At 47.6% G+C, this 26,933-nt stretch overlaps 1 protein-coding gene across 1 annotated transcript in view; it reads right to left on the bottom strand.

The window, feature by feature from the left end:
• Positions 1-26,933, bottom strand: part of LOC128721819 (furin-like protease 2) — an 83,305-nt gene that overhangs the window by 34,591 nt on the left and 21,781 nt on the right. The window contains exons 2-4 of the mRNA XM_053815615.1: positions 10,864-10,968; positions 10,591-10,782; positions 2,752-2,886 (exon numbers count right to left, since the gene is read on the bottom strand). Coding sequence (XP_053671590.1) covers positions 2,752-2,886; positions 10,591-10,782; positions 10,864-10,968 — 432 coding nt within the window. The remainder of the gene's footprint in view (positions 1-2,751; positions 2,887-10,590; positions 10,783-10,863; positions 10,969-26,933) is intronic.

Here is a 26,933-nt window from a genome sequence, read left to right as displayed (position 1 = left end):
GCCGCGCGAAAGGCGCGATGTTGGTGCTTTCTCATTTTGAAACCATTTATCCTCGCCCCCAAGCGAATGCCACCTTCCATTGAGGATGACTTCAAAGCGGGTCAAACCCACAGTCACATTCGAACGGGAAATGCCGCCAATACCCGCAACCAGTGGAAAATGAACCATTTCCCAGGGACTTAATGTGACAAGAGCCGAGCGTGAACGTGAAACGCGGCGATGGTCGCATTTCAAACAGGCCACGTTTCAGCGAACGCAAGGGGCTTTAGGGTCTTGTGGTAATGCTGGAAGGTTAATTTGAATAATGAGTTTTAGGGCTTTTATCGAATTTGATGCCTACCCCGGCATTGAGGGAATGGAGTGAATTTGTAACATACTCGGAACCGGAACTGGTAGCTGATCAATGATGTTTGGTATGGTCGTGATTCTCCGGTTCGTGGCATGGTGATTGAGCGGAAAAGGGTCAAAGCATCGAACAGCAATGCGTTCTATGCACAGTGTAATCTGATTAACATCACTCAATAGCGGTGGTCTTATTTTACACCGTAACGTTAATTAGCTAAGTGATATGGTTATAGCGCTCATAACGACGAAGGTCGATTCATTTGAACATTCTAGTCTCTATGCGACGAAAAACACCGACTAAAATATTGTAAAAATAAACAAAATTATAAAATATGTTTGATTCAAATATTATCAACAGTGCGCTGCAAAAGTTATCGACATTGTATCACATCAACATCAAATTTCATCCACACCGCTTTCCATTGTAGAAGGAAAATAAATAAAAGAAAAACGAGAGCTACCGCCACCGCAATAAGCGCCTGTCGGTATGCAGCAAGCGAAGCGGAAATTGATTCGATCTAACGTGTTCATGTTGCCGTGCGCTCGTACCGGTAGCGCGATGCATATCTAATATTGCAGAAACACAATCAATTGAAAACCTGGATGCCTTCCATCCGGTAATACTGATTGCACGATGCGGCGACGAATGAAGGATTGATTAGTATCGATTTCATCATTTTATATGCCAACCTGCTATGCGGTCTGTGTTGAAGCGTTGCTGTACGATTCAACGTACACTGAAAAGCGATGTGAGCGATCTAACGAACGGCACTCGCAGAGCACTCGCAGTTTATCGCACCATTGACCGAGGGCTCGTTCCCGAGGAAGTGCGACTTCCGGTGCGTTTTAATAGAGGCTCCACGCTGACGGAAGCGACCGACCGGTGGTACCGCACAACTAAGGTACTTCATTTTCATAATTAACTCAAACATAGCCAGCGAAACGTCATCGACACACGCGAAGGGCAGAAAGCACAGGATGCAGGACATTCGCATGGATGCATTCCTTTAAATAAACCACACAAGCGAGCGCCTGCCAGGAATAAGGCAATGTGGCTTTCATTCAATGAATCGAGCACGCGGAAGTAGTTCAGGCATTCGTTGTCAGCGAATGCCAGTGTGGCACGATGTTTCCTACGCGAAACACGAGTTCGTTAAGCAAATGGTTTAGTTTTTTTTATGATACACGAATACTATGATATTCGAGAAGAAGTTAAAAACAAGGTGCATGTGTGATGTTTCTCGCTGCAGCCTCGCATCACAGGGGATATCTTTTGCAAAATATTTTCATTCCAACTGACCGAATGGACTTTTGCAATCGAACGGCCTGAAAATAGCGACATGGGAGGCTTCAGCTTTCGCGGATGCGAAATATTCATTGCCATCCCTGGCGTTCAACGCTCGTATCGAGTGATCGAGTGATCCGAGGAATTTGAGAACATTTGTCACAAAATCAGAAGCTTCTCGCTTGGTATTATGGAATACGGGTGGTACAAAAAAAAAACTTTCCTACTCATAACTCGTGCTCCGTCGTTTGTGATCAGGTTCCGCATCATCATTTCATCACGCTAAATGAAACATGTCCTGTCGGATGCTTCGTCACTTACGGGCGGGCAACATGGCGATCATTCCATGCTACACAAAAACCGAGCGAAGCCCCGGATTCCTCGAAATCCCAAAGTCGTGCAGATTCGCCATCCGAGCAATGGCTCGTTGCAGGCGTGTTTTGAATGGTCAGCATCAGGCGCGTAACGGTGACGGCCATTCCGGACCATTCCCCGGTGCAGCTGCACGTGACGATTAACCGAGCGCGAAGCTTTCTGGAGCATATTTGCCAACCCCGCCCATTCGTGAGAGCGAGTATGTGTGCTGATTATGATAGGAATATTGTGCAGGATATGTCCGTCGTGTCGACTGTTTGTTTACGACGCCGGCCTAGTGTGTCTCTATGACGGATATCCGAACGTGCACCGTTGCCCGGAACCAAAACGATGCCACCCACATATCGTGTCCGAAATCGATCTGACAATCAGATCCACGACTTTGCTTTTGGGAATAGGCGCACGAGATTGATTTCACACGGTGGATTTAAAATTCAGTCCCAGCGCAATCTCGCAATGGTGGGCAGAAGTTTGGCTGCAGCGAAACGATGCGTGTTTGGCATTGGAGACGGGTCCGTTTTGGAACCGATCGGTCAAACCGGAAGCCGTACGCCGTTGAAGGGAATATATTACCAGCGTCGCCACGACAGGGCGGAATGTTTTTAACGAGAGCGGCCGTAGCATAAACGGATGATTAAGCCCGAACCCGAACGGTCCGTCGAGGGAAATGTTATTTCGACGCGCTGGAAAGTGAAGCTTGGAAAATGCAAATGCGCCGGGGTAGGGGTGAGAATCGTTTTACTTACGTAGTTGAGGGCCAGATCCGGATGGTTGCGCTGGATGCCATCGTCGAGGATGGACACGACGACGCCCTTGCCCGTGTAGCCCTTCTGCCAGGCCGGTCCAACGTTCATGTCCGGCCCATCCTTGGCGCCACCGTTCTGCAATGTCACGAGGGAGAGAGAGAGAGAGAGAGAAAGAAAAGAAGAGTGTGTATGTAGAAAGCTGTTGACCATCGTCCCGTTGGGGAATTAAGGAGCGTAGCGAGGGTTCACAATCGGACGCTTAAGTTGTCATTAGCTAAAAGAAGCCCGTCCGGAACACAAATTTCCCACTAGCGGCCGGATGGCCAAACAAGCGTCCTAGTGTACCGGGAAGGGGATGAGTTCCGAGGAAAGAAGATGTGGCGAAGCTAGAGGCGGCGTTGAAAAGTGGTCTTGTTGGTATGAATTAACAGTAGAGTAACGGCAGGATATTGAGGACAAAACAATTCCGTACCGTATCCGGTCTCGTAGGCCGGTGGGTTATCTGCATCAGCAGCAGCAGCACTAGCAGCGATTTTCCTAAGCTAGGCTTATCTGAAAGGGTCAACGGGGTGACCGCTCATGTGAATGCGTAATGTGAGGGCCGTTACATTTTAATTTAGTTAAAAAACACACACACACACACGCATGCACATGGGCACATTCACACGCTTACTTCCGGGCTTGGAGGCAAAAGCCCAAGCAAGCTGCTAAAGCGCTTCCGACCCCAGTATCAAAGGCAAGCGTCCACGTTTTGCTGTGGCCGGCGAGGCAAGGAGTGACCGTGGAGACTGAAACCATTGTCTCGGCTTCGTATCCTGATTAAATCTGTCGACAAGTACATGCGCCGGTTGAGGGGTGTCTGGTTGGATGGTTAAATATGTCTACCCCACCATCAAATCAGAACCGAAAAGAAAATGACCCCCTCTCGGTAGGCGAATAATTTACGCAATGAATTTGCATTATCCTTAAGGGCAATCTAATGGAAATTTCATGACGCTGTTCAGCTGCTGCTGGGAGCGAGGATAGTTAAGTGTGCGCAGATACAGCCATGCCGTTATTACTTAAGCGATAAGGATTAGTTTACGGTTCATGGCGACCGGAAGCTTTTCGCTTTCATATCGCCTGTATTATGGGGAAAATAAATAATCTATCACAAGTTTTCAGCCCCAAGTCATATACGACCAATTGAATGGCCGTGTCAATTCGCCGAGACGTTGAAATGCATGGCGCAAACAATATGTCAATAACAAAATAAACAAAGAAAAACAAAACTAGAATCCAAAATTTCGCAACATCTTTGTATAGGAAAAATACTTCAGGCGTATTTCAGCGCATGAAGCTAAAGTATAATTCTCGTTTCACAAACCCTCTGCAAAAAAGGTCATAAAATCCGTCGTATTATTACCATCCTTGTTCACGCTTTGATTGTCAAACGATCGTTTACTGTGAGTGCTTTTTTTTTTCGACCAAAACTGTTTCACATTTAATTCCCACCCACTAGAGTACGATTGCGGCGGCACATCTTCTCACCGCAGCTTAAAATATTAACCAACCGCTGCTCGGCTCGCAATCATTACTGGTAATGGTAGAGAAAACAACGAAAATCTAACTACCGAAGCGTCGCCGTTGACTCGCGCACTGCCTTGGCAAACAAAACACGCCGGTGTCGAGCACACATTGAGTGCCATAATTTTTGTGGTACGTAGACGCCAAAGAACGTCCTTGTTTCGGGACCCCACCACAACTGGATCGAAAATAAGAACGCAGCGACGATTCGGGACGCCGTGGCACGGGCTTATCTGGATGTCGTCATTTTCACCCAACTCCGGATAGGCGTTCCGCAACCCTTTCGTCCATTTCTTCACGACACCACCCCATCCATGTGGGTGGGTTGTGCTTTTCGCTAATCGGCTTTCCACCACTGTTGTTCTTATTTTACTGCAAACAATTTCTCCCGCACGGTACGTGCACACTCGCGGAGCGAACATAAAGTGGCGCATTTTAGTGATGACTTTTCACCGCGATAGTCATCGTCTTGGGCTGGGTTTCGGGATTGTTCGCTGGTGTGTGGCGGAAGCGCCACAAGGCGCGGGAAAGAAAATCCGGTCGGTGGCTCCCGCCGGTTGTTAGCGAATTCCGTATGCAAATGCTGAAGCGCGGAGGGAAGCAAATTCCATTTCGTAGCGCCGGAATCGCACACGAACTCAACCCAAGCTGCTGCTGCTGTGTGTGACAGGAGCAACTTTTTTCTTCTGCCTCCCACGTGCCCGCACGGCACACCGGCAGTGCAAACACAGCGCCAGCAACAGCTTATGAATGTTGCAACGACGCTCGTGTCGGTGCTGATAGTTTGGAAATCAAGTTTATGCTCATGAATGTACAAATTTTCCTTCGCCAGTCACGACCCACGGATGGAAGGCGCGGATGCTGGGACAAAGTTTTACACGGAGCCAACGGGGTTGACACACAGTTGGGAAAACAATTTCACTTATGAATCTTCCGCGCGGAGGTTGGCCACGGGTGGCATGTAAGAGAGAATGTCACTGCTCGCGCGCACCCAGAGTCCGTTTTGTTCGGTTGTGCAATTTATGCGCCGCGCGAGCGATTGCACTGTACATTTTTCATTAGGCTTATGAATTGCATATACACATACACACACACACACTAAAAAAATGGCATCTTATGATGAATTTATTTTCCCCACAGCAAACAGGAGCCAGCGTTGGGAAAGTTATGGGCGAAGTTGCTTAATGAGTTTTCAGGATCACATTTTAAAGCTATAAATCACACCCATTCGGCGTCGAAAACTTCCCTCACTGGACGGGCAAGAGAGAGAGAGAGCAAATAGAAGATGAAAAAGGAAGAAGAAAAAAAACACCAACTAGATAAAATGAACGCATTTTGGCACGGCATTTTCTTCCCCGTGCAAGTTTGCCAATTTTTCCAATTTTTCCAATGCCAGTCGCCCTTTTGCGGTGTTTGGTGCGGTTGTTATAGTTCGCGTAATTATTTTTCACTAGCTGGCGTTTTTTTTTGTTTAACAAAAACCACAATCCTCTCCAGCGGCCAGTTGTTCGTGCGAAAGTCACGTACAAATGTGAGGCGAATGCGCCTTCAAAAAAAAGCAGCATGAAAAGCCCAGCGCCAACCAACGGACGAAAGACCGCCAGCGTACGCCGGCTCTGAGGACGCGACTTCCAGCGTGCGCCCGCACACCACGGAAGCTAATTACCGTTTATGGGTGGGGCGCGAATGAAAAATGAATTAATTGAGAATGTCAGCGAAATGCATGTTTAATAAATTTATTGAGCCACTACACGAAACGCAGAGCGATCATCAACCGCACGCACGACACGCCACACGCGAGCTGGTCGGTGGAAAACGGACGTTTTCCTCACTGCTTCACTACGGAAAAGGACGAAGCCGCATGGCTGTGCGGCTGACACGGATTCTGTGGTTGTGTTGATTTAAGGGAGAACAATTTACCTCTCGCGTCGTACCAACTCGGTCAGGACGATAAATTGAAGGACCTACGGTCGGTGGCAGTGGGTCCTTCCGGTTCAACCCAGGCGATCGATCAACGACCGGAAGAGCACGAACGCGCATCGTTTGATGTTGCAGGTGGCGATGTAGACGGCTTGCACGAGTGCGGAGCCGGAATAAATTTCACATTAATTATGTACGAAATCGAACGAACCACCACTTTCGCCCTCCCCAAAAGGGGTTGACCGGGACATTCTGCGCCATCAGCACCACTTATGAGAGAGCACATTATTTTGCAATTATAACGCAGTTCGTTTGCCATTCAACTGGTATGGGGTAAAGGGATTTTCTTACCACCACCAACACCATTCCCGATGTCCCCGGGGTGCATCTGCAGCGTTGGACAAAACATGCTGCTCGCCCCACGGAACACTCCAACAACGCCCCCGAGCGCCGAGTGGAAATGAAGATAATTTATGTTCCATGTAAATCGATCTTGCAACATTGACTTCGGATTGATGTGCGGGGAATGTCCAGGCAGGCAAAGGACCCATTATGGGTGCTTTTTAATCCCACCAAGCGACCATCAGCAGTTGGTCGACAATGGGTAGCTTGTCACGCGTTGTCGAACAACGACCACCCGGTCGGTTGGAGACATCCTTCCAAACGACAGTTGCCCATGGTTACACCGCACATCTAAGGACACAGAATCCCGTTGATAAATCGTCGGAATTAATGGGTTTATTGTCGGTGCTATTAGATTTGATCCATCTTTCGGTGTGGGAGGGCGAATTGAGGCGCAAATCCCAACCCACACACACACACACACACACACATGCTGCATCGGACTCATGCATCCCCTAAGCTCGTTCCGTTGCCAAGCGGTGGGTAATCGTGTCTTGGTGGTCGCTTGTCGGGTGAGATTTTAATAAATCATCCAACCGAAACCGGCCGATTTGTGTCGCGATTGAATACGCTTGCGGCCACGGACACGGTTACCGCGGTTAATGTATTGCTTTCCGATGATAATTGTCGTCGCTCGAGGGAACCTGGCGCAATGGACGGAGTCGCTCCCTTAAGCAGGCTTTTGGACTGAACGTTAAGTTGTAAATTTCATTGCACATAATTAGTGGCCCGATGGTTCGGTGCGTAAATGTGTTAGCACTCCCCGCAGGCGGTTGTTAAACACAAGCACCGGTTATTTGGCCGAGATTGCAACATCGATATCAACCGCCTCCGAGGCAACACTTGGCCAAATATGATGTATGGAAATCTCTAGGAAACGGCCTTGAAGATACGCTCAAACCAGCTCCATCGTAAGCTGGTGTGAAAAGCATGAAAAACACCATTTTTTTTGTTGAAGCGTTTAAAAGCAACCGGAAGCGCGACGGAAACCGTCGTTTGGCATCAGATATTTAATTCACGATAAATCAAGCTGCCGTCCGGAGAAGCGATCGTAAAGTAGATGAAAATTGCAACGAATATAGTACAAATAGAACCGGAATTGACACCGACGGCTGCTTTTCGGTCCGGTCTTTGACGGGGGTGGCAAAAAAAACATACCCCGAAGCGATGTCTTAATGTAACGTTCTGTAAATTTATTGATGTGTGAATGAGGATGATGACGGTGGCGGCCGAGGCGTTTCCGCGTCGGAAGCAAACGGAAACAGCCACATTCGGTGGCCGCGTAAGGATTGAGAGCCAATGCGCGAGAAAACCGGCGGCATGGTGGCTGGTAAACTGGGTGGAAAATTTATGTTACTTTTTGCTCCCGGTTCATGGTCGGCAATCGCTTTCAAGGAGTTTTTGGGAACGCGCCACGAAACGGGACGCGGGCTGTTGATGACACTTTCGAACAAGCGAGTTATCTCTCGCTGCCAATTTCGCCAGCCAGTCGAATAGCAGCAACAAAAAAAAAAACAGCCACCGGCAGTGAGCTCAACTTTTCTTCGTTTCGTTTTCGGGTGCTAATATTTACGACCCTTCGCCGCACGATTACTTCACCACGCGAGGGTGGCAAGGTGGTGTGAAGAGGCTGGCAAACGGAGGCACGCCACCGGAATGAAGAGCGAGAAGATATTTATGATGTACGACGACGACTGAAATGGGACACCGAAAGAGCTGGCACCACGAGAACGAAGGAAAAAGGATTCCAACGCTTCCGCGAACCGTTTAACGCTTTTCCAACTTCGCACGCGGTGTTGGGAAAGCAGGAAAACAAATAAGGAAAACCTATCGATAACGAGCGGGCCTATTTTTGCTATCTCTGTGTATCTTTGACACCCTCGGGTCGGGTGGAAGAAAGGAATCCACTGCGACACCGGAAGGAACCGAGAAACGAGCCGAAAGCGACGCAAACTGTCGGTGGCATGCAGATGGTGGTGCGTTTGTGTGAGTTGTGTGAATGGGATGATGGTCGGCACCGGTACCGGAAGGCGGCATGTTTGCCGTGGAAAGTTGACTGCGAAAAATCTCGTTTTCGAAAAGTAATTAAATTCAAACCATTCCCACGTCCGCTGCGTGTGGCGAACCGTTGGGTTTACCAACACCCTAACCCATTGCGTTGGGAAGTTGGAAGCGGCTCTTGCTTCGAAATTGCCTGTGACGCAGTGCGAGGAAAAACGCAGCCTGTGGAAAACTGTGGCTAGGAAAAATTATTTTCTCGCATTATGTTCCGAGCCGTCGTACCGAGTGCTCCCGGTCATTAGTCGGTCGAATTTTACCAAACCGTGTATCGTGGTGGATGCTTTGCCCTCGTGAAGTACTGCGCGTATTCCGGATTTCCGCGCAATACATTCACATTTGCGCGTGAACCTCACAAGGCGTTTTCCAGAGCGAGCCGAGCGTAAAGCACAGAACCGGAACGCGAAACATAAAAATCGCACCAGTTAAGTTGCGCAAACGAACGCGGACAAGAAAGGATATCATATTTCCAGCCAGCGTGCTCCTTGTTTCAGGAAAGTCCCGTCACCGTGCCGGCAAGCCGGTGAAAAAGCGAGGGAAAGTGTAGGAAAATACATAAATCAAAAACGCTCTCAAGCAAAAGTCAAACAAGGCTACAATTTCGAAAGGATTAGCGGAGGTCGCTCGAGCGTTCGGCCCACTCTGTCCCGTCGAATCTGACTTTTTTTACGGGCCATTTTCCCGCTGCCAACCAGCCTGTCGGTGTGGAGCGGAGTTTTAGAAACAAAATAAAACGCTAGCACGCCCCGCATTCGTACACTCAACATAACATACACACATACGGGCTCGATTTTGGGATTGGAAGCGCGAACCGATGCAGAACACCCACTCCGACTCTGTCCGGAGGGAGTGCTTTCGTAGGAGAGGGCGCCTTTTTTTTCTCTGTTATGAAAAGCTTTGACGGCGCAAAGCAGCAGCAGCAGCAGAAATTGAAATGTACACAAACACACGAGCGGATGCCGAAAAGCCGAGCACTTCCCCCGTTGCGGGAGGGCGGGTGTGCTTTCAAAAGAACAATATTTGAGGTGAATTTCTATATGATTAAATTTTCGCCCTGTCTGTGAGCCGAGAAACACAAGATACACTGGGGAGAAAAAATGCCATGGAAAAATACGCCATGTGCAAATCGGCACACATGCCAGCGACACGAATAAAACGCGATACGAAACGGTTTTTTTGCGCATTCCAGGGCGCCCTTTTTTTTCGCGGAGGGATTTTCTCAAGCAAGCTTCCTCGTCACCTTCCAGCAACGTTGTTTGTGTGTGTGTTTGTGTTTGCTTTGATACGCACACGGAACCCGTTGCCTTCCGGGTGATGAGGTGGATAATGGGAAAACAAATTATTTCGCAACATGCGCCTATGCGCCGTGGGGATGATAAGGCCCAACCGTTACGAGCGGGAAATTAAATTAGAATTAAAGTTGAGAAATTGATACCGAAACAATGGTGACGTTGCACCTGGGCGAAAAGCAAACGAACGGATTAAATATGCAACAACTCGCTCGCTTTCTTCTCGACGTTACACACACCCACACACATGTTCCTTCGATATGACATCAAACCTTAGATGTTAATATTTTAAACGCTTTTCCAGTTAATGCGAGGCGGGGAACCATTTTAACGACAATCAGTATCAAGCAGCTCCTAACTGTGTTGCTTATAAAATATGAATTGCGCCCCAAAACCCGCTCTCCGTAAAGGTGCATGCATAATTAAATGTCACCAAAAGCGAGCACCAAATGGTGCCGCTACAAGTGGATGAATGAGTGGAAAATCGTAAAGGTAGTGTATTAATCTATGCGCTGCGAAGAAGTCACGCATGCCGCATACGGTGGGTGAGAGTGTAAGCATTGGGATGGGTCAGGAACGTGAACAGATGTAGAAGAACACATACGCTACTCACCAGGTACCACTGTTCCTTGAATAGTGGGTCGGGAAAGATGTTGTGCGTGCTCGTGTCGCGGTAGGCCATCCGGGTGCCGGAAACCAGCGAACGGAAGCCGGGAAATCGTACAAAGTCCTGATCGAACGTGCTGTAGTCTCGCTTGTGGCGAGGCTTTTCGTGCTGCTGCTGCACCCATCGGACCTGTGCGCAGGAGAAACGAACAGAATTTCGACGTTCTGAGGAGATCCGGATCCATGATGAAAGCTGCTAGAAGAAACTTACCTCTGGTTCGGTGTTGAGCGCATTATGATGCACCTCGCTGCGATCGAGCGACCGTTTGCGCACGTGGTTGTGATGGAACAGATAGTATCCTTTTAGGGGACCGATCTGAAACAAAAGAACGGCACATATGAATAACACGCTCACTCGCCCACTCATATTGCTCGTCATTCAAAGTTTCCCGTACCGCAATTGTATGGCTTCGATCGATACATTGTAAGACTAGCTTCCGGTGCCTTGGGGAGAAATGAATTTCCTTTGAGTACGGCTAATGAAATGAAATGATGCTTTTTTTTCGAGCATGAAATTGTTTAACTTCCTGTGGGTTTCGACTTTCAGCCCAGCCAGTTCCTGATAATCTTATAAGTGAAGCATTTCAACCCGTGAAGCACGTACGAGAAACACGTGCCGCAAGCACCGTTCGGAAGCTGACGCCTGCTGCCAAGCCGGGACCATCGTTGACGAAGATGCACCGTGTGAAACTAGTAGCACCAGTGGCAGCATCAGCACGGATAGCCCATGGATGTGAAAGGTTGGTGTTGCTGGGCTGCGGGAACCGAAACCACCCGAGAGGATCAACCACACTTCATGCGTCCTATCGATGCAAGCCACCGAAGGGATACCAATCTCTTGGCGAACACTCAGAGTAGCATCTTGGGAAATAATATACACACACACGCACACGCTACAGTGCAACGGAGCATGGAACCCAAGATGACCGTTGTGTGAAGCGGTTTGCGAACGGATTTTCGCTTGCTCTTGGACCGAGCTGGCGAAAACGCAAAGAGAAGGAAAATAAGACAACCGTGTCGGGGCGGAAATCTCGAGCTATTTGATTTATTTTCCAATATATCAAGTAATTTAAACGATGCACGTCCCTGCATGAACCAATATTTATGGTAGCGGAGAAGATTGCTACAGTTTGCCCGTTCGAATCTTTCCCTTTGGGGAAGGCGTTCGTTTCGTCTTAACCGCACTCTGGATGCAACCGGGCGAGGTTGTGGCCGGTGCTTATTAGCAAATCAAGTGCACTTCCGGGTTCCGTTGATCGGTTCGAAAAGGGTGTGCGGATGTGCTGTGGTAAACGAGCTGAATCCATTCATAACTGACACCTTGGGTGCTGCGTCCAAGAAGTTTGCTGAAGCTAAAAAGGTGACGGAAGAAGGCACGGTGCCCTACCCTGGTGCAGAAGGCCAAAGAACGCGTGTCTCAAGGATGCAGAAATGAATGAAGGAGGTTAAGTTACCGGCCACCGTGGGTGTTGATGAAATAATTGAGCAATGAATGGCCAGAGCGAAAGATGATCTTATGTTCCCGTCCTACTAGCCCCGAGACACTAGAAGGTAACATTAAATGTCTGACTTTGGTCGGGAGAGCTTAAGTAGTTACATTAGCATACAAAAGGTCTAATCAATGTGATAAAAGTACGATAGTATTAAAAGACGAGTCAGAAAAGAAAGTGTTTGTGGCATAATAAATTCTACTTCAAATACGTATGTTACCAATGTTTACTTCGATCGTCTGTTCTATTTGAAGTTTTCACTTTCGGAACCAAACGGTCTGTTTGGTGCAGTTCAAAGGCAATGAATGTCGTGTTGGGTGCAGATTAAACATTTACTAACTATTACTTTAGCTGCCCATGGACGCATACTTTCGTGTGGAGCCAACTCGTTATTTAACACTGCGCCAAGCAGCACACCGGTTCGCATGCGGTGCATTTGGTGCAACCAGCATCGAACGGCCAGATCATGTTCCAGTCGCGCTTGCAGCAACTTTCAGTTTCAAATCGATGAAAAAAACCGGTTCACTAGACGTTCCCCTATCAAGGCAACTCTCTCCGCGCACTGCAAGCGGAGAAAGGAACGCTGCAGAGGAACGAAAAGGTTCGAACACGTGTTATAACGCAGTCTCGTGCACATACGCAAACACGTAATAACGGTCAAAGTAGGTGGAAGTGGACTGGCGAGAATTCATAAGAAAATGGGTTGAAATGTTCTTGAGTTCGATAGTGAAGAATTACCTTAGGTGCGATGTTTGAAAGGATCATTTAGATTTTATCGTACGAATGTTAAGGCAAATGCGGAATCAAATAATTCCAATATTTCTTTTCAATAAGCTGCAGAGAACAATCATATTATCTCTATTTTTTACCAAACCATTATTGTATTGAGCGAATCTTTGCGTTCAACAAATATAATACATAATCAACAGCTTCCGTGGGTTGATTTGATGAATAATCGTTACGACATCAACCACGGATGGCACGATTTACTGAATAGTGGACAATAATGCAACCAGGTTCGAGCAGCGAACAACAGGTCCTACAAGCTTCCTCCAGCATCCGTGATATCTTGCTGCCTGAAGGGCTTCGAAGGAAACCAGTTTTTTGTTTCACTGCGAACAGGTCGCTTCACGGTAGGTTAGCGAAGACAACCTTCAATCGAGTTGCGACTACGAAGGGAACGATAAAGTAAGACAGACAATTAGTTCCGGTGTACCGGCGTGATAGTATGCGTGTGACTTTAAAACGGCCTTGGACCGGAAGCGCATCGAAGCCACCATTCGTTTCAGTTATGGTTGCGGAAGCTGACAAAACAAAAAAAAAACCGGCTACATTCGTCGGTGGAAGTGTAACACCATTTGATAGCGCGATGCCACGGATCACGGAAGTGACGCGCACAGAGGACCCGTTTTCCTATCGCCGTTGCTCTGTGTTCGCATTTCCAACGAGCTAACGATTTTCCTGCATTCGTTTTCTCGCTGTTTACTGGTTTTGTGTGTCAAGACAAAAAAAAACAACTCAACTCTTTCACAACTAGTCTTGGGAAACCGCAACGCCGAAGGGCAAGAACCAAGCATCAGTTCACTCGCGCCGATTATTTATGATTGCGGGAGAAAGGTCGACAATCAAAGTGCAATATTTCAACCGAAGACTTTGGGTGTACTTTGCGCTGTTTTCCAAAGCGGAAAAAAACACGCGAATCTGCTCCACATGATAAATTCGCTAGCGATCTTGCCGGGCAGCAAATTGGGGATATTTTTCGAACCGAAAGGGACACTGGCGGATTATTAATATTTGCGCGCTATTTGCTGAGAGTTTTATGTCATGCTTTAATACCTGCCATGCCACCAAACGATTTGCAGCCTTTCGTGAAACGAAACAACGAACAAAAAGTGGACAGCCTACAGCCAACAGGACAGTGTCCGAAGGGTGAGAAATTGGCACTATCTGCACCGGGTGGCTGTTTGATATTTTTATTCCATAAAAACTTCTATAAATCAGTGCCAGAGTGCGTTTCTCACCGTCCGTTTCATAAATTGGATCTCCAAAACAAAAAGGGAGCAAAAATTGCAAAAAACCACACGGAAAATAAAAAAAAAACGGTACGAACACAGCAAACACGATGGAGCGGCAACTCGAACCGTTCCGACCGAAGCTGTAAAAAAGCTAAAGCGCGAAGCGAAGGAACGTAGGATCAATGCGTTGGGAAGGATGAACGATACAAAAAAAGGACACACTCTCGAAATGGTGGACCTGGAGTTGAAAATACGCAATCGAAGACTCGAAATCGCCCCGATCGGGTGTAAGTGCGAGCGAGGTCTCGGTCGTAAATTGTGGATTAATTTAATGATGGATTGCTCCACGTTTGTGTTTGTGTACCCCAAGGGACGCTGGCTCGAAAAAGGAAGATCAAATAGAGGGAAAAATCCCGAAACATGCTGCACGGTTCGGTCGGAACGTCGAAACTGAAAAAGAACGAGCCCGATGAATACAAGCATGCCAAGCGGCCAATACGATTCACGCACATGCATTCGCCATACGTATCGCCGTTGGAAACCCAACAAATTATTACCAGTCGCGAGTGGTTCGCTGTAATCCGTTGATAAGACGCCATTTTAATCTATTTTTCAGTGAGCTTTCCTGCGTGTTAGTGCGGCAGCAGTATTCAAATGAACTGTAAAAAAAAACTCTCTCCAAAATGAGTTCATTTTTTGCTACGTTAAAAACTACGGTTTTGCCACCGGCACGAGTGATCGTAAATTGTGGAAACAGATTTTTCATCCGGCGGCTTCCTAGGATTAGCTCTGTTGAGAGATTTGCAGTGCTTTTGTGTCGTCGGGTAGAATTTATAGGCGGGATGCAGCGTGCACATCGGACACGATGTCATATTTGCTAAGAGAACTTATCATGAAGTATATCCCTCTCACTAATCTATTGGCATGGCAACCAAAACATCAAACTGAATTTATTTAATACCATGAAAATGTCGAAGAGATTCATCAGAGTGTGATGATATTTGCAAAAAAAAGGTAGACGTTTAGGATAGCATAATGGTTTTGGAGAAAATAACACATGAAAGGAATTTTAATTAGCTCCATAATTTGCCTTATGTCACACGCGTCAACGGAGGAAAGAATATAGACATCACCCGTTTCTTCTATCACAGCCATTAATTGAGGCTCTATCGATAGTTCCATAAACTTAGCTCATCATAACGGTTGGAGTGAAATTCAATTAAAAAGTTTTCCAGCAATGCTAGCGTAAGCGCGATGGCCGCTCTTCGTGAGAAATCCATCCCTTTTCTTTCGCATTTTCTTTGGCTTCAGCAGCAGCCTTGTCCGCCGATTAAAGGGGGTTCTTGGAAGAACAAAAACACCAAACTGTCATGACTGCGATAATATTAAGATATCAATATCTCGGGATCTTCCTACTGATAACCAAGCCGAGAAGACCCTTCAGCGTTGTTGACGGTTTTTTTCACCTTTTTTTCGCTTTGGTCACGGCCGTGGCGTTGAGCAATGCAGGCATAGAAGGTCTCGACTTCACCGTCAGGGCAGCGTCTTCGCGCTAAGTGAACGGCTGAACGCGGTATACAAGAAAATGTAATAACGATCCGACAAAAGAAACCGGATCCATCCGATTGGCCTCGGGTGGTAGAAGGATTCGACCGGGGCGCGCGGCATCTCCGGCAGCCATTTTGCCTCCCAGGCCGCCTACAAACCAGCCAGCAAACAATAAGCAGCAAAAGAGCGATAGCTCATCCTCACCAGCACCGGGTGGTCGGATGGAGCGGTGAAGAAAACGCAAAAAAAGATGGAGCAAACTTTATTGTCTTCGCTCGAGACCAGCGTCAAGCAAGGACGCGGACAATTTTACGCAACTCGCACCAGAGGCCTGGTGCCATCGCTCGCATCCTTTTGCTTGCTGGGCCTTCTCGGGCGTTAGCATGTCAATTCGTGAAGGCTCTGGGGTGGAAAGTGAAAAGCTGCGTGCACCCTAAAGGACGGGGACGCTTAACGGTTGGATGAATTTGAAGAAAATTATTTCCCGCTCATCGTTAGCGATGTCTGGTGCGGCTGCGAATGGCGAATGGTTTGTCGCAACAGTTGTTGCTGACGTATTTCTCCCGTTGCGCGTGGATCCTTTGCCTAGCTTTTCGTTTATTTGCTTCATGCCCGATGGCGGAGTTATTAGACCGTAGTTGATCACGTGCAGCGTTTGCGAAAGCGAAGACCAGGAAGCAGGCATTTTCTTGGCTCGCGGGTTTTTTACCACTTCTGCCAACGGCATTGCAGAAGACGATGTCTAATTTTTCAGCTAGTATTGCGTAGTGCAAAATAAACAGCAGGAATTAAACGATACTCCGCGACTATACCAGGAATCCTGTATCCTATTCAAAATCAAATATCGTGTATTTTGCGCCCGATCGATTCATCTTTAGCGTATTGATAGCTTTATTGTGCTTTAGGACCAACGGAAACAGTCGATAGTACAATAATTACCCACTATACAAATAGATTCGAGAACGATTTCTAACAGCTAATAAGCGATGTTAACTACATGAAACGAGCTTTTCAAAGGGTGAAATTACATACCATAATTCGTGAAACGGTGAATAAAGGCATCAAGAGTGTGTTACTGCTACATCAGAAATTCGCCTCTGGCAGTAATTATAGCTGACATATTCGGAAAGTAGCGCAAACAATGACGCAACGAAATCAATCGAGTCTATTGTTCCTGCAGAAAAGATTACCGCATGGCAGATGATTTGTCATAATCATCCTACAAGTATTGAATCGGCGACAAAATGAGCTATCATCTGCGTTGAAAACAAGCAGGCTACTCGAAACAATTCAAACGAACATCACTATGTCTGTGAGTAAACGATCGAATCGAATTACATTCGTTTCAGAAAATGTAATAGCAAAAAAGGATGTAACGCTGCGAACGCTGTAAATGTTGGAGTGGTATCGTCTCGCTTTCAGAAATCATTAATGAGCACGATAATGTTGATAGAATATCACTAACCTATCATTCATTAGTGAGCGCATAGCAAAGCCAGCCGCCAAGAACGCTAATTACAATCGCAACTGCATTCATGCATTTTCAATAGGTTCAAGCTTCATGCGGTTTGTAAGATTCTGGCGAAACGACACGATTCCGAGCCCATTCGTGTGAAAGCATCTTCTTCGAGGCACCATTTAGAGGCCGGTTCTGTGTTCCACAGCATGATAAAACCCACACGAGCCCTTGCCTGGTACGCCACCCTAACCACGTGGCAAAGGCATTGATAAACTCGACGCAAGATCCTCATCAGCGCATGCACCGCATCAGATTTACGATCATCATTACCACGCTCGTAAAACATCGGTGTATACTGCCTGGAGTGGCACTTTCGCCCGGTGCGCGATGCGAATTATGACTTCTAATTAAAACCGCAAACATTTCCGCGATGTTCAACATCCCATTCAACATCGCCCCCTATACCTGCGGGAACCCGTGCGGCACTCCACGGATCTGCACTCTGTTAGGCATGGAAAAAGCGAAACAAAACAAAATGGAACACATCGTCTAAAATCCTCGAGCCACCGCACCCCGGTACTTGGCGATGGCGGTGACATGGCATTACCGGAGCGTGCTTGCTATATCTCGTCTTAATTATCCGCCGATACGGCGACGAAAACGCAAGACTCGGGAATAAAGACGCCTGGCGGTCGAGCGTGCGTGTGCCCCTCGTTTAGAGCCGCGGCAAACAGCAACAGTCCCGACGATAGTGAACGCAGATCGGAAGGATGTCACAGGGATGTCTATGTAGCCTGTCACAACTAACGTCAAGGTAGCGTCATATAATTAGACGTAATTTCCATCACCCACGCGCGCGGGTGGTCGATGAGAGTCGGATGGTGTAGAGACAAAAACCGAAACACGACACTCGCGTGTAAGAACCGGGACGCGAGTAAACTTTCCACTGGCAAATAGCGTCCTTTGTGCCTGCCGCCTTAATACGGAAGCCCCGCGTGTTGGGCGCCACATATGTTTGCGCGTGTCCTTCATCTGCTTTTCATACCAGGCGAGCACCGTCGGCAACATGAAGTCATGCCACTAGACCACGCGAAGAAGACGCTTTAGTTTTTGCGTGACTCTGCCACTCTCTGCCTTAGCCTCACCAACCGCGCCGGATTGAGCCGTGGTCGGAAGGCAAACTTACAGCCGTCGCGGCATATTGCAGCGCGTCGTCGATGTGTGCCACGGAGCGTAATGATTTGCCGTCGGATTTAAAATGCAAATTAATGTAATACATTTTATCGTCTGTCGGTACGTGGAAGACGACGCTTCGACATGGCAACATGGGGCGAAGAATTTCCCAAGCCCTGTAGCGTGGGCTGAACGCCTCACAAAAGGGCATGAGGTTCTTCGGGAACAACAGTTTTTCCCGCATCCTGTCTCCGGTGGCTGGGAGGTTTTCCGGTACGCCAGCAGCAGCGAATGCAAATCAGAGCTAATTCGCAAACAATTGCCGAGCAGCAAACGGTTGCTCGAAACTGCGATGAATCATAGCTTGTTTCGGTGGTTGACAACAAGCAGCTGATGATGGTGGCTGGGCATTAGATGGTAGAAAATGTGAGCGAAACTAAACGGAAAATGTTCCGTTACATTACATCCTTCTATAATGTGCAAGCGTTGACGGTGCACCGTTCGAGATTTGCAAAGGAAAAAAGGGTGACATAGAAGAAAAATTAGTAATAACGTTTAAAAAGCACGCTCAGCCCTTAACCTGTGACCCACGATTGCGCCAAAACTGGCGCAATTTCACTAAACTGTTCTCTTTGACCAACCTTTTTTTCTCATGACCAGCCTGAAAACGCGTAGAATAGCTCAAAGCGGCGCACCGTGAATTTGCCTCGAAATGTCACCTCGTTTGTGGTCGCTGCTTGGTGCGCCACGAAGGGTGGTTTGCAGCACGTTTCCTCCCCGTTTGGGGGGTGGTTGAAGAAAAGTGCATTCTTGTCGTCCGTGCGCGCACCTGCATGCCATACCCGAGAGAGAGAGAGAGAGAGAGAGGGGGGGTCGCATGCAAAAACGAGTGTAAAAGGATTCCAGCACCGCGAACACCGACCTCAGGATGGCATGCACGGGAGCCACTTAAGTGGGTGGTCGGAGGTTGCGGGATCAGTTGAAAATCTTGAAGAATGTTACGCAGGGACGCTTTTGGTCGAACGGGACGGAAAACATGCTGGTGTAGGAGCGAATTCCTTCCCTTTTCGTACATCCAGTGGAAACATTTTCCCTCCGGGCAAGGTACGAGGTGCCACGGCAGTTTTGCTTCAGTACGGACGGTTGTATCTATACCTGAGCAGGGTGAGTTCCTACAGTGTAACTCTAGCCCCGGGAGGTGGTTTATCCTTCCTCGGTAAACCATTAAAATATGGCAGATAAGAAGTGCATCTTAAGCGAAAGCGCTTACACTCCACGGGCAGTTGCGACTGTTTCGTGAGGGTTCGAAATGGAAGCTGCAAGAGGACGAATGCTGCGGTGCAGGTAGCTTTTTGGAAAACACCCAGAGCTGCTCTAGAGGGCACTAGAATAAATGGAATCTAACTGAAATCTAGCTAACCGAGAGTTGACGTTATTAGAGCATCGTCAAGCGCTCCATGATTCCCAGGTCATTAAGAGAGATTTCATTAGTTTCAACGAAGCCGACTCTTGCCTGTGTATGGGGATCATATACGTCAAGTTACTGAAGTACAGTTCCCCCCGATGGCAAGATAGGAGAAACTCAATATAAAATATCATAATCGGACATATGACTTACAGTTATTATATCAAAATGTTCCGAGAATAAACCAAAGAATGGTATCTTTTAAAATGCAAAACAACATCAAATATTAGAAACCGTATAAGATCCCATCAAAATTACTTTGATTTTTTGATAAATGTGTATTTGTGCTTGACAATATATGCTTAATCTGTTAAGATGGTTCCATTATTCAACTCTGTTGTAGCTGCTAATGGTTCTGAATTTAAACGTCTTATGAATATGTGGCGAAATGCACTGCATTGTACCCTAGCGTTACCTTAACGGTTTGCTTGCGATGATAAATAAATGTGAGTTTTCCGGCTTGGAGCACCCACGGAAGTGGCGACCGACGATGTGCCCTTAATGGGTGGCACGTGGTCGCGTGGTTTCGATTCAACACCCCTCGCTCATTCAAATGGCCGGTTCCGTAGCCCAAGATTAATGTGACTGTCTCGCGAACTCACGCCGTATCTTAAATTGCTGCTCATAATCGTACCACCGATGGTGTGCGAATCTCCATCCGTCTCGGCTATTGTCATTTCGGCCGGAATGCCGGGAGCCTTCGAATTATCCCACCACCGGCACCGTGCACGAGTGATAAATGGTTGTGGCAAGCCGCGAATGATGTTTGATGGACGTGTTTCGGGTAAATGGATGTCGAAGAATGTCAATCGGTGGATCATTTATTATGAATCCAGCGACTGGTAGGTCGCCATTTGCTGCCGGCTGATCTCGCGAGTCGTCCTTGGAAACATACCGAAATAAAAAGAAATCCCAGAAAACAACGAACGAACAACGGAACAAAGAGAGAAATCTTAATCGTCGGCGATAATGCGCATGAGTTTACAACAAACACATTTATTTTTACTGCACGTTCCCGATAAGGCGTGATGTAACTCGAGCACTAAAGGTTATGCTCACGGCAATAAACCATCTTTTCTGTTTCTGTGCGTACCAGATTGACCCATAACGATCAACAACACCCGCTGCGACATCCTGCAAGCCGCTTAAGCGACAACAGAGAAGAGAAACATAGCAACGTCGTCCTGGCGCGCCAGCTCATTCGAGCTGAGCCGCTCATTAGTCTCAATTTGGCCGCTCGTAATCGGTCGTAATGATCGAAACGTCACTTTTTTCCAATTGTCCCACCGAGCGGATCTATTATGGGGCTTCCGGCACATTTAGGGACCCGTCGCTTATTAGCCCAGCGAATAACAACCCCACCCGGCCACTGGGCCACCCTTTTATTGTTGTTTAAACCTCACGTGACCATAATTGCCGGATGTTTTGTTTTGTTTCGGCGCCTCGGGAGAAAGCAATAAGACCCTGGTAGGCTCCGGAAGAAGTGGACCCGACGCAGCCTCGAAAGTAGCCTCGGGAATGATAATCCTATTTGTGGAGGCTCTATGGCCGACCGGGCGCCATCCTTGGTTGCTGTGATCGAGCCCATTTCTAATCCCCACCCAACAAAGGGTCACACACCGGTAGGGGTTTAATATTTTGCCGGCTTTCTCTCGCCAACCGGCAGGAAAGGTCAGCTCGGCGACCGGAAGCGTACGATGCCCTTTGGACACCCGATTCGATCCCTCCGCACCACTCTATACCGAACGCCTGCACGGTCTATCCTTTTCTGTTCATTTCATTATCCCTTTTCGTACAAAAATGCGAACAAACTAGCGCGGCATTAGCGAGGAAAATGTGCCGGCCGATCGGGCGACCGGAAACAGCCGTTAAGATGGTGTCATTGTCGCATCATTCGCCGCGCCCGTGCCCGAGGGCACTGTTCGTGGTCGACATTTTCTTCCTTTGGCTAAATCACGCCACCTCGAAGGATGACGGCAAAGGACAACGTAATCACGAGCGATGAACAGACATTCCTTCTGCTTTCTTCGCCACCGTCCTGGACTTATAATGAGGCAGGCGGAACGTTCGAAGGCGAGCAAAAGCAAGCCAAAGAACCACTTCAATGTCCTCTTTCGATGCCGAGCGAAATGGGCTGATCCTGAGCGGAGAATTGAATTTCTTTTCCCGTTCGAGCCGATGGTGTGCTATGAGCAAAACGGTGCACTTTCCTTCTATGTTTCTTTCCTTTTTGGTCGGGCGATAAAAATGAAATGACAATAGCAACAAAAAATCATATAAACAGGCTGAAAGTCTGCTAGAAAAAATGAAGACGAAAAAAAACATCCGCGACCGAAATGAGTAAGATCCTTCAAGCGCCGTGACCAGCTGGGTATCAAGACCCCACTACCACCGAGGGTGCGGAAGCTTAGCCGGGACATTCCATAAAAGTGAATGCGTAAGATGCAATTTAGCAAGGACATTAGCAAACGGATAATGTTATTAATAAGTGAAAGCAACGGCGTTGGCCGTGCCGATCCAAGAAGGAGGATGGAAACAGGTCAAACCACGACACCGAAAATCCCCGGCTACGAATGGAAGTCTCAAATATGCGAGAGATGAGCATAATAACAATAATGAATATTGCTTTCAAGCTGTTCAAAGCTGCGGGAGCTTCCGTTTGACCCGCTTATTTCTTAGCGACTTCTTGGTATTCGAGAAGCTCGAGAAAAAAGATGAACAGCATAAGACGGGCGAAGTTATTAGCTTTGAGCATTTTTTGTTTCTCGAGCGATGACCATTTTTATTCTGGGATTTGTCCACCCTGCGCGATGTTGTGTTTTGGGAATGTTACAAATTACAAGTCGTTGTGCATTACTTTTCCTAAAAAGTTACTAGACAGATCAAACGCAAATTACGTTTTTGTTAACTTATTATTTCGAATACGACGTGCATGCAAACGGATGGACGGTTGATGCGCATTAGTAAGTGCCTCTGTTCTAGTGCAAAACTATACAAACAGTTTGCCTTTCCGTATTAGAATAACGAATGAAAACCCGTCTGATTGGAGCATAACAAGCCACTTAGATCACAATGGTCATCCGTCGACGTTTCGATCGAAAGCATGATTATCCCAACGTTGCCACGTTCTACCCAAACCACGACCATTCCCTGGCAGCAGCGAACGATTTCGCTAGGCCGTGCACGTGTTTCCACTCAATTGAGGGAATTTCGTTCGACTCGAGCGCCATTCCCAGTTTTCGGGCACTCGCTGCTTGCGAGGGTACGAAATTGACCGAAAAAAGAAAAGAAAGGCGTATGAAAAGAACACCCTTTTCGGTGTTAATAGGATTCTAACGCACCATCAACCGGGCCCGGCCAGGGACGAAATAGGGAAATTGAAAATTGAATGTTCTCTTGCAGGGCTCGGCCCTCGGCACCACCCAGGCCAGGCGTCGCGCATGGCCCCGATTTCCTCAAAATGGCACAATGTGTGAATGTGTGAGTATGTGTGGTTGGCGGATCGGGACGCCGACGGAAGTAGCCAGCCAGGAGGGAAAGGACGATGTGCAAGAGGACGTTGTTCAGTTTCACTAACTCACTTACCGCATATCCTGCAGGCGTCCGGCGGTAGAAATATCCTGCTTAAGGACCTACCGCTCCACTCGATACCCTCACGGCCCCATTCTCACTATTGGATTAGCGAAGGAAAGTGTTGTCACTGGACGAATCAACGGCGACCGCTTTAATGCGCAAACACACTCTCACACACATCGAAAGAGAGCGAGTGTGTGTGTGTGTGTTTCACCCACCGAGGAAAGGATATAATCCACCAAACTAGGACACGGGGAGCTCATGGATGCAAGGACACCGTGAGATTCACGGGCAGAAACAGAGTCTAAAACACGAGCATGAAATGAAAGCGGAACACTATCGCTCGCCATCCCTGTCCAATTCGAGCGCAGTAGTTTTGTGCAAGGACGAAACACTTGGTAGCGGGTCGAAGTGGGCGCAGCACGCGCAGTAGTATCGCCAAATCGTCATCGTATGGCGGTCGAGTTGGGGAAGGGATTTCCACTTCCGCCACACTGTGCCCTTCGAGAGATTCTCGCTCAAAAGCAACCGGCGTCGGTGGCCACCACCATCAACCGATCCAGTGCTGTGCCATCTAAACCCACCCTAAAATCTACCAGGGCGAGATCCAAAGCGAAACCCGCGCGTCGTGTTGCCTAAAACCGGGCGAATCGCTCGCACCCGTTCGCTTCGCTTGAGGGATAATGCGATTTTTGTCGAAATTGGATTTTGGAGAAGTTCTCTTATTATCCTGTTCCTCGCCATCGGCCCGGAGGAAGCCACCACTGCCGCCGCATTACCAGTGGTATCCCTTTTTTTTGTATATGCCGCTGCCTTTTTCCTGGCTCTGCCATGACGGCGGCGGCTACGAGCCCGATGGCTGCGAGATGATGATGATCCGGAAATGAGGAGGTTTGCAGCGAAATTTGTTTCACTTCCTTCCGCCGAACCGCACGCGTTCGTTCGTTCGTTCCGTCCGTGTTCCCGGTCGTGGTGGGTCGGTTTTGCTGTCCTGACTGGTACGACTGGCATGCCAAAGGCGACCGTCCCATCTTGCTTCACCGTGGCTTACCGCGTGTCGTGGGAGGGCTGCCCTTTTCGGCCATCATCCATTTTCACACTTCGTTTGCTGCCAATAGTTTGCTCTGTTCACCCGAGCTTTCCGAAGAAAGAGGTTGCATAAAAATTTAAATGAGGCTAAATAGAGTCTGATCCGCCGGGGTTTGGGTTGAATGGCGTACCCGGTAGCTATGGTTCATTGAATTGTATTTAATCTCATCGACTGTTTACCGAGTCTTGCGAGAGATAAAAAAAAAACCAGGCACGAAAGAAAATGGCTCGAGGACACCCGGCAGTCTGGTCCTACACACTTTGTGCCTGAAGCGAAATGCCACAGCAAGCTATTCCGCCTCGAAGGTGGCCCGAAATTGCAAAGGAGCCAATAATCGATGGAATGGATTTACTCTGCTTGCCGGGGGACTTTTCAACCACCGTTGGATCCTTCCTGCTTCGTCTGCGTGATGTTTTGGGGACTTCTCTTTTTTTTTTGAAGCTCAAATGCGTTCGATTACGACCCAAAGTAACCGAGAAAAAGCAGCAATGAGCAGTTTAATTTGATTGTTGACACTGATTAAAGCTTTACATGACCACAAAACGTAATGACCGTAAAAGGAAGTGGCAGCAAACCGATGCCGTTACGGTTAGAGGTTTGCCTTTGAATCGGATTAGGGAAAGTATCCATGTTAGTTAGATGATAGTCAGTGTAAAAAATGGCTTTTTGTAAAGATATGCTAAGATTATAGGCATACGAAGAAAAAGCTTTAAAGTTTATATTAATGTGAATGAATAACGATCCAAGCTTAAAGCAATGATTGATATATAGCCTTATTCAATTTTTTATTGTTCAAATGTATTTTTTGGTTTGATGAAAGCAACAGAAGATTATTTGCCAAATTCACGCAAATTCCACACTCCAAACGATGAGATATTTGATGATGGGAGCTGCCGCTTCCCAAACAAGGGCAATAGAAAGCTGTGTTTTTCGTTGCTCACAGCCTGCGACTCAGGAAGTGCAGAAATATCGCACCACTAACGACACCCGATTCGGGTGTGTATGTGAGTAATTACGAGACGACAGTGTCTACATAGTTCGCTTTGCTTCCACAATCTGCTGTCCTTTGGGGCGAACATTTATTCTTCCCTTTTACCCCGACGTGTAGCCGTAGACAGCATTTAAATCATCTTTATCGCACTGCCCCTTTTTTTAGGAGAGGTTCGCACAGAAGGTTAGATAGTTTGTCGTTTTTCCTTGCACCCGTTCGGTGTTGAAGCACCACGCCGCACAATAGCCACGTGGCTCGTTATACCACAGCGAGGATCTTGGAATCGCTCCACGGTTGGCGCTTCCGGTAGTGCCTTTCCAGCGCCCATTAATCAAGCGGCAACATTAATGTTTCATGGCCCTAGTACGCTAATACACACTGGCGCAACTTTGCCTATGGAAGCTTCGGCTTGGGCGATGAACCGAAGACCGACGGAACGGTTGGGAAAGTTCGAGGCAAATTGTTGCTTCCCGTTGGCGCTGGGTAATGCGCTAATTAATTCATTAGTTTGCTCGTTCTGCCACCATAAGGTTCGCGTTTGTTTTTTTTTTCATGGCTTTCATGCCTTTCATGCCGTACAGCTTCTGAACAGTGTCAGGTGCACATTAAAGTACGCTAAGTTTTTTTTGAAATTCCAGTTGTTAAAAAGTTTGATAATACTAGCTTAGATAAAGTTAAAATGTGGTTGACTAATCTGTATTATTTTATAAACCCTCAAAGCAAACATTTTACCAAGCTCTCTAGGGGTTCTCTACAACATTTGAGAGTCTTCGATAATCATCCCTCACGAAACGCTTCGAGAGCAGTGACTTCATTAGTGTCAGCTAGTGGCGTTTATTGAGATTTACTTGCAGTGCCCGTTCGAGTATCAAACGTAGGCACTGAGTTGCCAAAGTATACTAACGATTGCATTACTCAGCCCTTGTCAGTCTCCTTACAGGTCTCCCATGCGCCGAAACGAAAACTGATTGGATATCCATCTACCGACACTTCCGTCACGATTGTTTTTATGACATTACGGCGGCATTGGGTTAAATCTAATCATGAAACTGCAATCAATGGAAAAACGCTTACATCGGCGGTAAGTGAGAATGCATCCCCGCACACCGCCCGAATACTCGAAGAGACAAAATCGTAGTACTACGATGATTGCCAACGCTAGTGCAACTTGCAGCAAACAACTTCTTACTCACACGAACGCACACCACGTCGAAGGTGCTTCTTTCGCGCTGCGGTAACGCAATCAGGAAGCGCTCGTCGCAAACCACATTACGGCGAATTGGGAGTGGCGCGAAAAAATTCTGCTTACCCGGTGCATTTTCTATGCCACTCTTTTCCAGCTCCGTGTGCTGGAGGCTTCTGGGATTTTCCCGCCATGATCCCAACTACCCGCAACCTCGGCAACGCGCCAGCTTCAAACCCATCGATTGCGAATAATTTTCTCTGCTTGCTTTGTTTATCACTTTTTTGGTCTCGT

The sequence above is a fragment of the Anopheles nili genome, chromosome 2, assembly GCF_943737925.1.
Source record: "Anopheles nili chromosome 2, idAnoNiliSN_F5_01, whole genome shotgun sequence".
NCBI classification, from domain to species: Eukaryota; Metazoa; Arthropoda; class Insecta; order Diptera; family Culicidae; genus Anopheles; species Anopheles nili.
This window is presented reverse-complemented; position numbering and strand designations above follow the sequence as displayed.